At 44.2% G+C, this 12,734-nt stretch overlaps 1 protein-coding gene and 1 long non-coding RNA gene across 2 annotated transcripts; both read right to left on the reverse strand.

The window, feature by feature from the left end:
- Positions 1–1,162: 1,162 nt before the first annotated feature.
- On the reverse strand, positions 1,163–5,145 carry LOC111605822. The gene is made up of 4 exons (XR_002751839.1): positions 5,064–5,145; positions 4,445–4,699; positions 4,280–4,365; positions 1,163–1,475 (listed from the first exon to the last, which is right to left on the reverse strand). It is a non-coding gene; the product is annotated as an uncharacterized LOC111605822 (long non-coding RNA).
- Positions 5,146–6,090: 945 nt separating this feature from the next.
- On the reverse strand, positions 6,091–10,046 carry LOC102220374 (transcriptional regulator Myc-2-like). Its single transcript, XM_005810821.2, has 3 exons — positions 9,796–10,046; positions 8,453–9,011; positions 6,091–7,164 (listed from the first exon to the last, which is right to left on the reverse strand). Exons 2-3 carry the CDS (start codon positions 8,994–8,996, stop codon positions 6,641–6,643), a joined length of 1,068 nt encoding a protein of 355 aa, XP_005810878.1. The 5' UTR covers positions 8,997–9,011; positions 9,796–10,046; the 3' UTR covers positions 6,091–6,640.
- Positions 10,047–12,734: the final 2,688 nt, after the last annotated feature.

Genomic DNA, 12,734 nt, shown 5'->3' on the forward strand with positions numbered 1-12,734 from the left:
ATGTTTCTCTCCACCAGCAACAGTAACAGGCAACATGCAAAATGTAAATAAAGCAATCCAGACGTCTCAAAATGCTATGTAGTTGCATTTTATTCAAGCTGCAGTTTATAACTTTAATAAAAAATATGTTTTCTCCATATTTGTTAAAGCTGTCACCATGTCATCACAGTTTGTTATGAGACAGATAATCTGTGAAAACAATCAATCTCCTCCACCTGAACTGCTATTGCAACGTCCGACCAAAACGACCAATCAGAACCAGGAGGAGGTTCTGATTGGTGCTAAAAAAAACATAAATAAATAGTGGAGGGGCCCCTGTTGGTCAGGGGCCCTTGGAATCGTCATAACTTCCCCCCCGCCATACGGCGCCCTGTGTCACAAAGCTGGATCAGAGATCCATCACTGATCAATACTTTACTTCAGTTATTGATTGAAATAAAGAGCTTTTCTTGCTATCCAGGTGAATTTGGATTAAAGGGGCAGTCTGCACTTTGCTCCTCCCAGATTTACGTCACTTCCTGTCTTCTTTACCTGATTAGCATCCAGACAGGCTGACCTTCCTGTGTGTTTGTGGGGCAGTTTCCATACTTAAAAACTGTTAAATTACGTCACATTTCTTCTATTTTTCTACTTTCATTTCAGTGTTTGATAAAACTCGGAGCTACAGAAACCGGAGCCAGATGCTGACTCACTGTTTCCTGGCGCTCCGGTCCAGCCGACCCGCCTGACCCGGGTCAGCTGCTCCTCCGCTCCGATGTAACGGCAGCAGGCCGTGACGCAGACAGGAAACGCACACCGTCCGCCTCGGGGGACGCCATCGGATCCGGTAACGGCCTCCAGATGAGGGAACCGCCGGCTAACCGGCTGCTGAGTCATGATGCTCGATTCCACATGCAGGAGAACAGAGGATGATGAGGATGATGAGGAAGATGAACGGGAGCAGCTGCGGCCCGCATTCTGACACAGGCAGGCGGTTCCGACCCTCTGCACTGTAAAAACACAAATCCTACCCAGAGTTTCCAGAGAAACAATCCTGATAGTTTCTGCAGCAACATTTAGCAGCTTGTTCCCAGTAAATAATCGTTTAATATTGATTTAAAAAATAAATAACTAGTTCACTGGCAGATTTTCTGGCTACAAGCGAAATAATCTGACAGTGAAACTAGAACTTTTTAAATCTGTATTAAGAAATTACTGACTTCAGATTAAGATTTGTTGTTTTTGCAGTTTGAATCAGAGAATCAAACTAAAGACTGAGAGTCGCTGCATGTTCTCTCTGGGTTCTCCGACTTCCTGCCTCCAAACCAAAGCTGCTGGGTTACCTGGTCATTAAAGGTGTGTGTGTGTGGGTGTGTGTCCTGACTGGCGACCTGTCCACGTGACCTCGCCCCACCAGGTGATGTCATTAAATTGCCATGGAAACGCCTTTGGCCTCATGTGACCAACAGGATGACGGCCTGATTCTTAACGACTTCCTGCACATACAAACTCATTCACATTAGATTTTAATACATTTTATTTAATGCCACACATGTAAAATTGTGTTTATTTGACATTAGCGGAATATCAAAGTTTTGCTCACAACAGAAACGCAGCGAGTGACAGACTAAAACTCAAAAAACTCAAAGTTCCTGGTTCTGAGCGGATTCTGTTTCTGTGAAGGTTCTGCTGCAGATTTCAGGTGAATGAAATCAGACCGAGCCGGGCTGAAGTCATGGCATATTTCTGTTTTATTGTGGCCTGCAAGCCAAAACGCCTGCAAGAGGCGTTTTTGAAGCCTCTCATTATTTCCCCTTTGGGAAAACAAAGAAAATTCAAATCTTCTGTTTCTCTCATTCTGTCTCCGTTCTCCTCTCCTTTACTTTATCTCTCGTCTTTCCGTCTCTTGTGTCCCGTGTGATGTGGTGGATCAGAACGAGTGAGTCAGACTATCTGGGTCGCTCAGCCAAACAGTCGGCTACTGTATGACGCCCACGCTCTGGTGTTTAAGTTGGCGTGCTGCACAGCGCTCCACCCTGATGTAACAATATCAGATATTTAACCCGGCTGCTGGAAAAGGTTTTCTTCTTTTGTGGAGAGCAGCAGCTGTACGCCGCCGCAGGGAACGAAAGGAAAGTTAATCCACAGATAAAGTTTCTCTACAAACAGTTAGTCAGCAGGCGAACCTGGAGCAGACTGACCAAAAACACTTTTACACACATTTCACCGTTTACATGCTGCCAACGTCTCCTGGCTCAAGTTTACATAATAACGTCTGAAATGGAAAACATTTTTATTTCTCTGAAAAAAACAAGTTTATTTTAATTATAACATTGTTTTATGTCTTCTCTCTGACCCAAATACATTTGAAATGAATGTGATTTCTGGGGAAAATCAATGTCTGCACCAGAAAGCCACTTCATCATAAGAACAGGAACGCCTTATTTTACGGTGACATTTTTTCATAATCTAGACAAGAATCACTGGATTCATACTTCTGAATTTTCCTCCTGATGGTCCGTCGACCCGGTTCTACTGGAACCAGAACATCTGCTCCACCTCCAGCTGCTGTGGTTCACTGAGTCAAACCAACCTGTTCCCCTCCTGACCTGTGGGGGCGCTGCACCAAGAACCACTGAAGGAAACGACACAACAACCTCTGAAGACACTGAGAGCAACTTCCTTCTTCACCAGATGGAAACAAGATGGAGGCGTCAGATTTTAGTGTTGGAGGATTTCCGTTTAGTCTTTGGCTAAAGACCAGGAGCCATTTCTGCTGCTAGCGCTAGGCTAGCATGTTAGCTTTGGCTGTATTTACCCAGAATGCCCTGTGCTGCAGTTCACTTCCTGCTTTTGGAGCGGTCTCTGTTCCGCTTAGCGTTCACATTTAAACTGAACCAGAGTTCAGTTCAACCGAACCCAGACCGAGGTTTGGAGGACCAGAGGTCAGAGGTTGATTAACATCTACAACTCACCAACCCACCTGGACTTTGACTAAACAGACGATCCGGAGTCGGGTTAAGGCGGATCGGAGTCGGGTTAAGGCGGACCGGAGTCGGGTTAAGGCGGACCGGAGTCGGGTTAAGGCGGACCGGAGTCGGGTTAAGGCGAACTGGACAATGCAGTCAAAGACTGCTTTCACACTGCAGCCTGAAGTGAACCAATTCTGATTTTTTGTCAAATCGGATTTTTTTGCCGTGGCCGTTCACACTTCCAAATAAATGCGACCCGGGCCTGTTCTGCAGCGTGAACGGGCAAACGACCTGAAAGTGTCCCGATTGCCCAGTAGAGGGCGGAACAACGTCAGCGTTCTCAGTGTTCTGCCAACTGCCATAAAACGGTATGGTTAGAGTTGGGGTTGTTTTTCTTCCCGCTTGCTCGTATCAGGGCGCAGAATAGTGAGGTTTGTTGAGTATCAGTGACCTTCAGTTCGGATAAATGCGACCTGGACGTCAGGTCGCATTTGAATCGGATACGTATCGGATATGGGTCGCGTTGGAAAGAATCCGACCTGGGCTGTCCAAACTGTCATGAAAAGATTGGAAACAGGTCACATTATATAAAAAAAACAGTCACTGCAAAATGAGCTTCTGTTGGTCGACCGTCTCCTGATTTGTCAGCATGTGGACTGACTGGAAATCAATCAGAATCCCAAAGATTTCAGTTGTGATCAACGTATTTAATCTAACTTCTATGAACTTCTTGCAAAGTTTGTTTGGTTTTGGTCCACAACTTGACCTGTTCAGTGAGATGAACATGGAAAAATGTTTTATAGTGAGTAAAAAAAACATCTGTCAGTTGGTCTGGTTCTTTTTATCAATACTCAAGCAGTATTTGCTGAAATCAAGCTCCTTTATCTTTCTGAAAAGTTACTTTTGAGTTATTTAGTTTTGTCTTATTTTAAGTTTAACAAGATATATGCACAAGAAACTAAACATAAATACTTGATAAGGTTTTGTGTTTTTACAGTGCAGCTAGATGAAAAGAACAGACTGAACGTTGTGGACAGTTCTTGGTAGCAAACCTTCATCCTCTGCCTCACCTTTCATAAAAAAATCCTAATCTGAGTTTTATCTGTAACTGGACTCGCGTCACATCCCACAGCCACTCACCTTGACCTACACACCTGTAAACACACACCTGACGCACTTTTAAAGGTGCAGTAACTTTAAAGAACAAACATGAAACGATCTGACTTCCAGCGTTTTCGTTTGCTCAAACTGATTTAATCTGAAGAAAACACCTGGATGAAATGAAATACTGTCTCATGCACACAGGTTTTCGCAAACGACCTGATTACCTGAGTCGGGTGTGTTGGCTGGACTGTGGACACTGATGCAGATATGCAGCAGCGGCTCCAGGCTCCTCTGAACAACCAATATCTTCCTGAGCAGATAAAGATTCATTTACAGAACAGATTCCTCACACTTTGAACCCAGGAGAACGGTTTGCAGATCTCTATTACCTGGGAGTGGAGAGGAGCAATAAGTGGCACCTGAGCCACACTTTTGCAACTCCTGGCCTAGTTCATACATCCAGATTTTTATTCCAATTTTCGTCTTGCTTTCCCCTCCAGGAGAGATTATCAGGATGACTCTGATAATCTCAGATCTTCCTGTTCAGAGTGATCCGGTCCGGTCTTAAACATGGTGGTTATCTTGACCAAGTATCGCAGCGTGTGACACATTGTCCAATGACAAGCAAGAACGCAGCCTGTTCACTGCAAAAACACACAATTGTATCAAGTATTTTTTTGTCTAGTTTTTAGTGCAAATATGGAAATATGCTTGAAATAAGACAAAACTAACTATAGCTATAAACTATAGTTATAATGTGTTTTATAGTTATAATACACATTATAGTTATAATACACGTTATAGTTATAATACACATTATAGTTATAATACACATTATAGTTATAATACACGTTATAGTTATAATACACGTTATAGCCAGTGAAGTTACTTATTTGGGTTTGGAAATAAGCAGACATTAGTCTGACATCCAGTTAGTTTTAGTCAGACTCTCCCTGTCCATCATTTCCCGGATGATCCGTCCCGCTTAATGTCAAGTTAAAATATTACCTCTGAATGACGTCGAGCTTCGCGTTGCGCTCCAGAAAACTGCAAACATTGAGACTAATATGAACAGCGCAATAAACGTGAAAACGGCCAAGAATGAACGAGTCCGTAAAGTTGTGCAACTAAACAGCATTATAATTATTAATATGAAGATAAGTGTCACAAATCTGTGCAGACAGCTGAGTTGTGGAGCCGCAGGAGGAGCGCTGCGCTGCGACAGCAAACACAGGGCCGTAACGCAGAACCTGGAGGCTGGGGCAGGGGGATGGGGGCCTAAAATCCTATTTATAGGTTTCCAGTCAATAGAAACACAGAAACAAACTCAAATTACTAAAGTTTTTTTGTACTGTTGTAACCAGTAAACAATCTCCCCTTCAGTTCAACATTACCAGTGGAGACACATTGTTGATGTTACTTTATAAAATAACTTAGTTAAGTTTTGGCAAAGATCAATGTGATTTTCACAGGAGGCGAAGCGTCGTTGTTAGCAGCTGCTGAAAGTAACTAAAAAGTTACTTTTAATGTAACTTAGTTACTTTCCAAATAAAGTAATCCAAGTTACTTTTTCAATGAGTAATCAGTAATCCAATTAGTTACTTTTTCAAACTATGCTATCACTGATTATAGCTAATATGTGTTAGCTATAAATAGCTAATAGTTTTTTTAAAAAGTTATCCAACTGAACTGCTCATTCCTTTGCAGTATGCCATTTTGATAAATGTACAGTATTTTGTCATTTTTCCCCATTACTGTACAGTATTAAAATGTTTATATTAATACTTTGACTCCAAATGTGTTGATGTTCGTCTGAACATCTCCAATGTGGAACACAAAAGGATATTTACACCAGATATTAAAGTCCTCAAATATATATATATATATATATATAATTAAGTTAGTTGTGGGTTGGTTATAAAGACACTTTATACATTCAGCAATTGAAAAAAACAAACACGAAGTTTTCAAATCTTATATTTCATTTTATTTTCATTTTGAAGAAGGTGCTTTGTCTCCAAATATTCAAAACAAACTACCAAAATAATTTATTTTCAATAAAAAACTTTTACAAATATGTACAATAAAAGGAAAGACCTAACTGCAGCCAGGTGGAGGTAGGTGTGTGAACATTTATGTAGAGGAACAAAAATAAACTCAAATCCCTGCCTTCTGGCTAACACCCGCCGCTGCAGCTGAACATTCCTTTTAACCGAACAGTTCATGACACACAGAAGGCAACTAGTTTTAAATTAACTGGATCTTCAGGACCAACCAACTAGAACCTGCTGAAGCCTGATAAAACCTGACGAGGAGGACCTCTGCGTAGAAAACGTCTTTTCCATCATACAGGGGAAACCGGCCGTCCGGTTCGTCGCTTTAACACAAATGTTGAGTTTGATTCACTGGGTTTCTCCTGGAACCGGCCCGACTGGGGCGCCGCAAGACATCCTGAAACATTCAAGTTTCCCTGGGAAGACCGAGCTCCAGTTTGGCGTCCGGAGGGGGAAAAGACAGCAGAGACGGTTCTGTCTGTGTGCGTCTCAGTCTGCGGCGCTGCAGCCCCCCCCCTCCGGCCCGCTGCATTATCTGCGCAGCTGCTCCAGCCGGGCCTTCAGCTCCTCCTGCTTGGCGCGCAGCCGGTCCCTGCGCGACCGCAGCCGCAGGCTCTCGACCTCCAGGCCGTAGATGCAGTCCCGCGCCTTCTTCAGGATCACCACCTTGGACGCCTTGTCGTTGTGCGAAAGCTCCGGCACCTTGTCCCGCAGGCGCAGGAAGCAGTTCTTCAGCTCGTTGCGCCGCTGCCGCTCCATGACGTTGTGAGTCCGCCGCCGCTCCTCCTCGTCCTCCGACGAGCTTCTGGAAGAAGAGGAGGAAGAGGGCGAGCTGGAGCTGCCGGTGGCGTGATGCGTCCGCGACGAGCTGTCACCGCCTCGCCAACGCTTGTGGGTGGACGGTGGCGGCGAGGCGGGGCGCGGAGCTGCGTAGTTGTGCTGCAGCTGGATGGCGCGCTGCTCCTCCTCCGGGTTGAGGCGGCGGGCGGCCGGTGCTGCGGGCGACGGGCTGGACGAGCCCACGGACTCCAGCGACTCCACGTCGATTTCTTCTTCTGTGGGGAAACGGAGCGGAGGACAAACGTTAGCACCAAACGCCGTTGGCTAACTTTTCATGAAAGTTTCAGAAAAAACTAAAATAAATAAAAACTGATCAAAGTGGAGATTAAAAAACAAAAACTTGTTTATGGAGATTTAGGGTCAACAAATAATGCAGCAGCATTTACTCTAACTCCCAACGGACAACTTGTTGCTCAACGTTATTGCAGCTGCAATAAAGTTTATTTATTGATTGATTATTTTGCCAATCTTAATATATTGGCACACAGATTTTTTATTCAAGTCTTTTTTTATGACATAAAGATGCAAATAAGCAAGTTCCTTTTTCAAATAAGAAAAACATTTTATTTCCTAAAATGCAATAAGGTCGTAGTGTTGCTTTGAATTTGAACCCGGTGAAAATAAAACTGCCTCTATGAGTGTTGGCTAAATCAAAATTAGACAAGTTAGTTTATTTATATTAAATGCAAAACATGTACTTTTTGTAGTTTTGGCTTAATTACTTTTCTGAAAACATTTTTTCAGCAATTTGTCTTTATTGAGTCTGTATACTCCAGTTAATTCATCGGTTACTAAAATAGTTCAATTGACCTTCTGGCGCCATGTTTAATTCCCAACAGGAAGTCATGGTTGTTTTGAAGCAAACCGATTGGCTGACCGCTGCACTGCCCCCTGTGGGCTAGGCATGTTATAACACAGCTGACTGGTTGAGATATTCATTTAGAAAGAGCAGCTAGATCTTATTCTGATATGGAATAAAGTTATCCTTCTTCAATAAGTTGTAAAGTCGGGTAGAACCACTGAATCCAAAATTATTTTAACCTGCTGCAGTGAGCAACCAGCCTCCTTTCAGCTGCTAATGATTTCTGCAGGAACAAAATCTGAAAGTATTTTCTGTTAAGTTTCTTGTCCAAATATATCTTAGTTTTGTCTCATTTAAAGTGTAATGACAGCAAGATATGTTTTAGGTAAATAATCCTTCAAGTTTTAAATAAACTGCCAGATTTTTACACTTGTAACTTGGGGTAAATTTCTAATGAGTGAAAAAAATATTTTAATCATTATTCAAGAATAAATGGCACTAAAGAAGCTCCTGTGTCTTGCAGAAAAGTTACTTTAAGGGTAGTTTATTTCAGGCGAAGCTTTAGAAACTACATTGAAGTCCTTGGTGCGACAGTGTGTGTTTTTTCAGTGCAGACAGAAATCCTTGGTTGTATTTTGTGTTTTTGCAGTGTAACGTGTGCAGCTAGCAGCCAGGTCAGACAGGAAGTTGGCCGGACTCACCGGAGTCGCTAGAAGACGTGGAGGTCTCCCCGCCGGCCGAGCCGTAGTCTGACGTGACCTCTGGGGCCACCTGGTCCGGCGCCTGGCGCTGCTCCGGCGCGGCCGCCATCAGGTCGTGGCAGTCCAGCGTGGAGCCCACCAGGTCCTCGAAGATGCTGGTGTCGATGGCGGACAGCAGCGGGCTGGAGCCCAGCACCGACAGCTTCTCATCCAGCTTCTCCGAAATGCAGTGCCACAGGGCGTCGTCGGCCGCCTCGTCCGGGGGCGTCCGGGGGTCGCCGTCGCGCTCGGCGGAGCCGAACAGATCGCAGGTCCAGTTGAGCAGCTGGAGGTCCTGGTCCTCCAGCAGGATGTCAGACATGAAGCTGAGCTGGTCCTCCTTGGACAGCGGCTTGGCCTGGCCCGGTTTCAAAGGGGGGGAGCGCGGCGGCGTGGGGGGGTAGTATGGTGGCGAGGTGGGGTAGTCCATCTCCATCAGGCTCTGCACGTCCTCAAACATGAACGGCTCCGAGTTCAGCCAGTCCGGAGACAAACTGGTCAACATCTTGGGTCCAGAAGCCTGAGAAGAAAATCCAGAAAATAGAGCCGGCCTAGTTAAAGTTCAGCCGCTGTCTCCTACTGAAACCCCCCTGGACCATCTGCGCTTCTTATACCTGTTTACATCACGCTGGCCACGCCCCTTAACTCCCAGCGCCCCCCTCTCTACGCACCATGACGTCACAGAACAGTTGAGGCAAAAACTTTGGGGTTTTTTCCCCCGAAACTTTAAACCAACAAAACCAGAAAAAAACAAAAACAAGAGACTGACGGTTCCGGTTCAGTGAGACCGAACCCAGCGGACCCAAACCAGTTCTACTGGTCCTGAGCGTGGAGTGGGCTTCCCGCTGGGTCGGAACCAGCGGGGAACAAAGCAGCAGCGTGGGCAGTTAAAGCTGCCCGGCACAACTAATGCACTCCATTTTCTACCCAACAATAACAAAAAAAACTGTTTTTGCTCAACTTTAGTTTTTACTGCGGAGCAAAAACATAAAAACTATTTTCTGCAACTTTTTCTTTAAAAAAAATAAATAATAAAAATAAATAATAACAATAACAACTGGTTGTATTGACGTCAAGAGGAGTCGCGTAAATATTAGTTTCCCTTTAAAAGGTCTTGGTGAATGAAGCCTAACGCACATCAGCAGCGGGGCATTTAAACGCTGACGCGCCGCTGCGGAGCCACACGTGAAACCGGCTTTCACGGTCCGGGAGCGTGCAGCCACGCAGCCACGCGTCACGTGCACGGCATGCTGCGTGCTTGAAAACTCACAGAAACTGAATTAAAGACGCATGCAGAATCTTACCGTCGGCAGTTAAAAGGAGGAATTCTCAATGAAGAAAACGGGGGAAACTGAAATTATCCAATAAAATCCACGCGGAGTGGTCGTGCTCTTAAATGTTTCTGCTTAAATGAAACTTTCTGCGTGTAAAATGAAAGTTGGAACACGGCAGCATTGTGTGGAAGTCCGCGAGGGTCCGGTCCTGTGTGTCCTGCGTGTCCCACAGAGGGCCCACGTCTCCTCCTACGCTGCAGCAGCACAACACTGTGGGTGTGGCTGGAAAACGGATATATGTACCGCCGCTACGGTATCCTTCCGCCACGAATGAAAAACCCGCGAAAACTCACAAAACAGCAAAAACGCTGCTAGTGGTGAGCCAAAGTGCCGCCTAAATAACCGCAGCGGGCCCCTTTGCGGATAAAGTCCAGGCGCAGAAGCCGACATTTAGCGCAAAGTGCGTAAAAACGGCCGTGAAGCGGAACTACCGCGGAGGGATATATGGGTCACTCGGTTTCTGAGAAAGTCGTGGCGGCAAAAAGTGAACACGTGGGGCGAAGCTGTGAAGCTGTGTCCATCCAGTCCATCCTGCGTGCGACCATCAGAACCTGTACGGCAGAGCCGCCGCCATATTGAGACAGGCAAAGAAGAAAAGTTATTCTAAACTGGGTTTTTATAATAAAGAGGAATCAAAAGTTTACCTTTAGCTACATGTGATACATTTTATAGTGATTTTAAAACTAATAATGGCAATCAAGAAAGGTGAAAAAGAAAAACATCAGCAAAATACAAATTAAGCCATTCCAGTTCATTTCTACAGAGCCCTCTAGGAGACATGGGGAAAATTTATTTTGTGTTCCCTCGCAATAAGCTTACTGCAATATTTGCTGGTCTATTTGTGTGCAATCACAAATGCATGTTCCTGATGGAGCCATCCTTGAAAACAACATTGAGAAGAGGACATGCCACTGAACATTATGCAATTTAGAGAATCATTAATGTAACCATTATTCTTAACTCTTTGGTGCAAAAAACTGATTGAAAAACCATTTATTCACTGCATGTTTATGTCTGTTAAGGTTGAGATGGAACTGTACATGAAAACGGCCCTTTAAACCATTCAGACCAACACAAAACAGACACAATCAAAACTGTAGATGACTCATTACCCCAATAATAACCCAGAAATAGTCCAAGTGTGGATGCATTTTCATTTCTTTCCTACTTACTGAAAGTTTCTGTTTACATCATAGGTTTGTGGTGCATTTCTATCCTTAAGGAAAAGATATAAAACTTCAGATATTTCACAACAAGATAATAAGATATAGAGGAAAAACATCACAAAAGCCTTATATTAAAGCAGAGAGTACGATGCCCCATAAGAAAGGCTTACAGCAGTGGTTCCCAAAGTGTGGGGCGCGCCCCCTTGGGGAGGCGCAGTGTCATTGCAGGGGGGGTGCAGGAAGTGGTATGGATGAATGGAAAAAGAAAACAGTTACACAAAAGTGTTTTACTGTAAAGATGGTTTGTTGTTTGTTTTGTTGCAACCTGGAGTGTGAAATAAACTTCAGTGGAGTTTGAAAATTAAATATGTGTTTAGGTTTATGTCTGGTTGAACGATGTGTGAGCCCAGTTGATGTTTTTTCCTTTTTGGGGGGATTTTATTGTAATTCATAGGGGGGCCCAGAAAATCTTTGGGAACCACTGGCTTACAATATTCAGTTATGCCCTATAATTGCTCGCGTGATTGCTGTTTAAGAAATGCATTTTGTATTTATAATTTATCACATATTTGGTTTGAAACAGGAGACTATCACAGTTTGAATTAATCTTTTCAAGCAGGGCTCTGCACTGCAAAAACACAAAATCTTACCATGTATTTTTGGTCTACTTTCTAGTCCAAACATCTTAGTCAGGTCAATGATTTCTTAATTTTGATTTAAAAAGTTCTAGTTCTACTAGCAGATTATTTCAACATGGGAAAAAATGTTTCATTATAACTGAAAAATCTGCCAGTTTGAATTAAATCCTTTTAAAATCAATATTATGGAATTATTAATTTAAAACAAGCTCCCTTCTTGCTGAAAAGTTACTTGTAAATTAGTTTTGCCTTCTTTTAGGTGTATTAAGATATTTCCACTGGAAACTAGGCAAAAAACGCATTGCAATATTTTGTGTTTTTGTTTTTTTAGTGTGCTGGATATGTCTTCAAAAATAATGCCACTCCCAATATGGCAGCCATAGCTATAACCGATATACATGTATGTCTCTATGAAGGTGTGCCTGGATCAGGTCTGAAGACCTTAAACTTAAACATTTCCAGGGTTTTTTTGACCTGCTGGAGCTCACAGCCTAACGGGGGTCGGCCATGTTCTCCTCTGATCACTTCCGGTGTGCAAACTGAGCCAGCAGAGCAGCGGAGGGTTACGTAACAGGCAGACCAGCCAACGGGAGTGAGATCAGCCTCTCTTCACGTGAGCTCGATGCTGCCAGTGGAGCCACGTGCACTAAATACTCTGAACATTCACTGATACTCCAGTGAACCGATTCTCACTGTTCATGTGATTCAGTCACAAATCTGAACATAAAGAGCCGTGACGTCATCCACACGCGGAAACCAACGGACTGTTTTCTCCTTTGTGATTCATGAGGGCTGGACACCAAGCAGCTGGGCAGGTGGGCTGCATGGCTGCTGCTGCAGCAGCTGCTGCAGCAGGGTGAACACACACACCCCGTTCAGAGTCAGAGTCTGTCTCTGCGGCCAGCAGCCGCTGATTTAACGGTCACCATGAACCTGCTCTATCAGGTTCATGGAGGAGAAAATAAGTGGAATAAAGCGCCACCTACAGGCAGAGCACGGCACTGCCGCTGAACAGTGAGCTCAACCTGCTGGCAGACTTAATGGCTCTGCCAGGATACATCTGTGGATCATTTCACTGAAAATCTTCTTGTTCCAGCCGAGTCAA

Source organism: Xiphophorus maculatus, chromosome 20, assembly GCF_002775205.1.
Source record: "Xiphophorus maculatus strain JP 163 A chromosome 20, X_maculatus-5.0-male, whole genome shotgun sequence".
Lineage (NCBI taxonomy): Eukaryota > Metazoa > Chordata > Actinopteri > Cyprinodontiformes > Poeciliidae > Xiphophorus > Xiphophorus maculatus.

Excerpts from the sequence above, each read along its gene's own strand:
- LOC102220374 (XM_005810821.2), bottom strand. The coding sequence starts at position 8,996 with ATGTTGACCAGTTTGTCTCCGGACTGGCTGAACTCGGAGCCGTTCATG. Across the intron at positions 7,165-8,452 it reads CACGTCTTCTAGCGACTCCG|AAGAAGAAATCGACGTGGAG; the intron begins GTGAGTCCGGCC and ends GTTTCCCCACAG.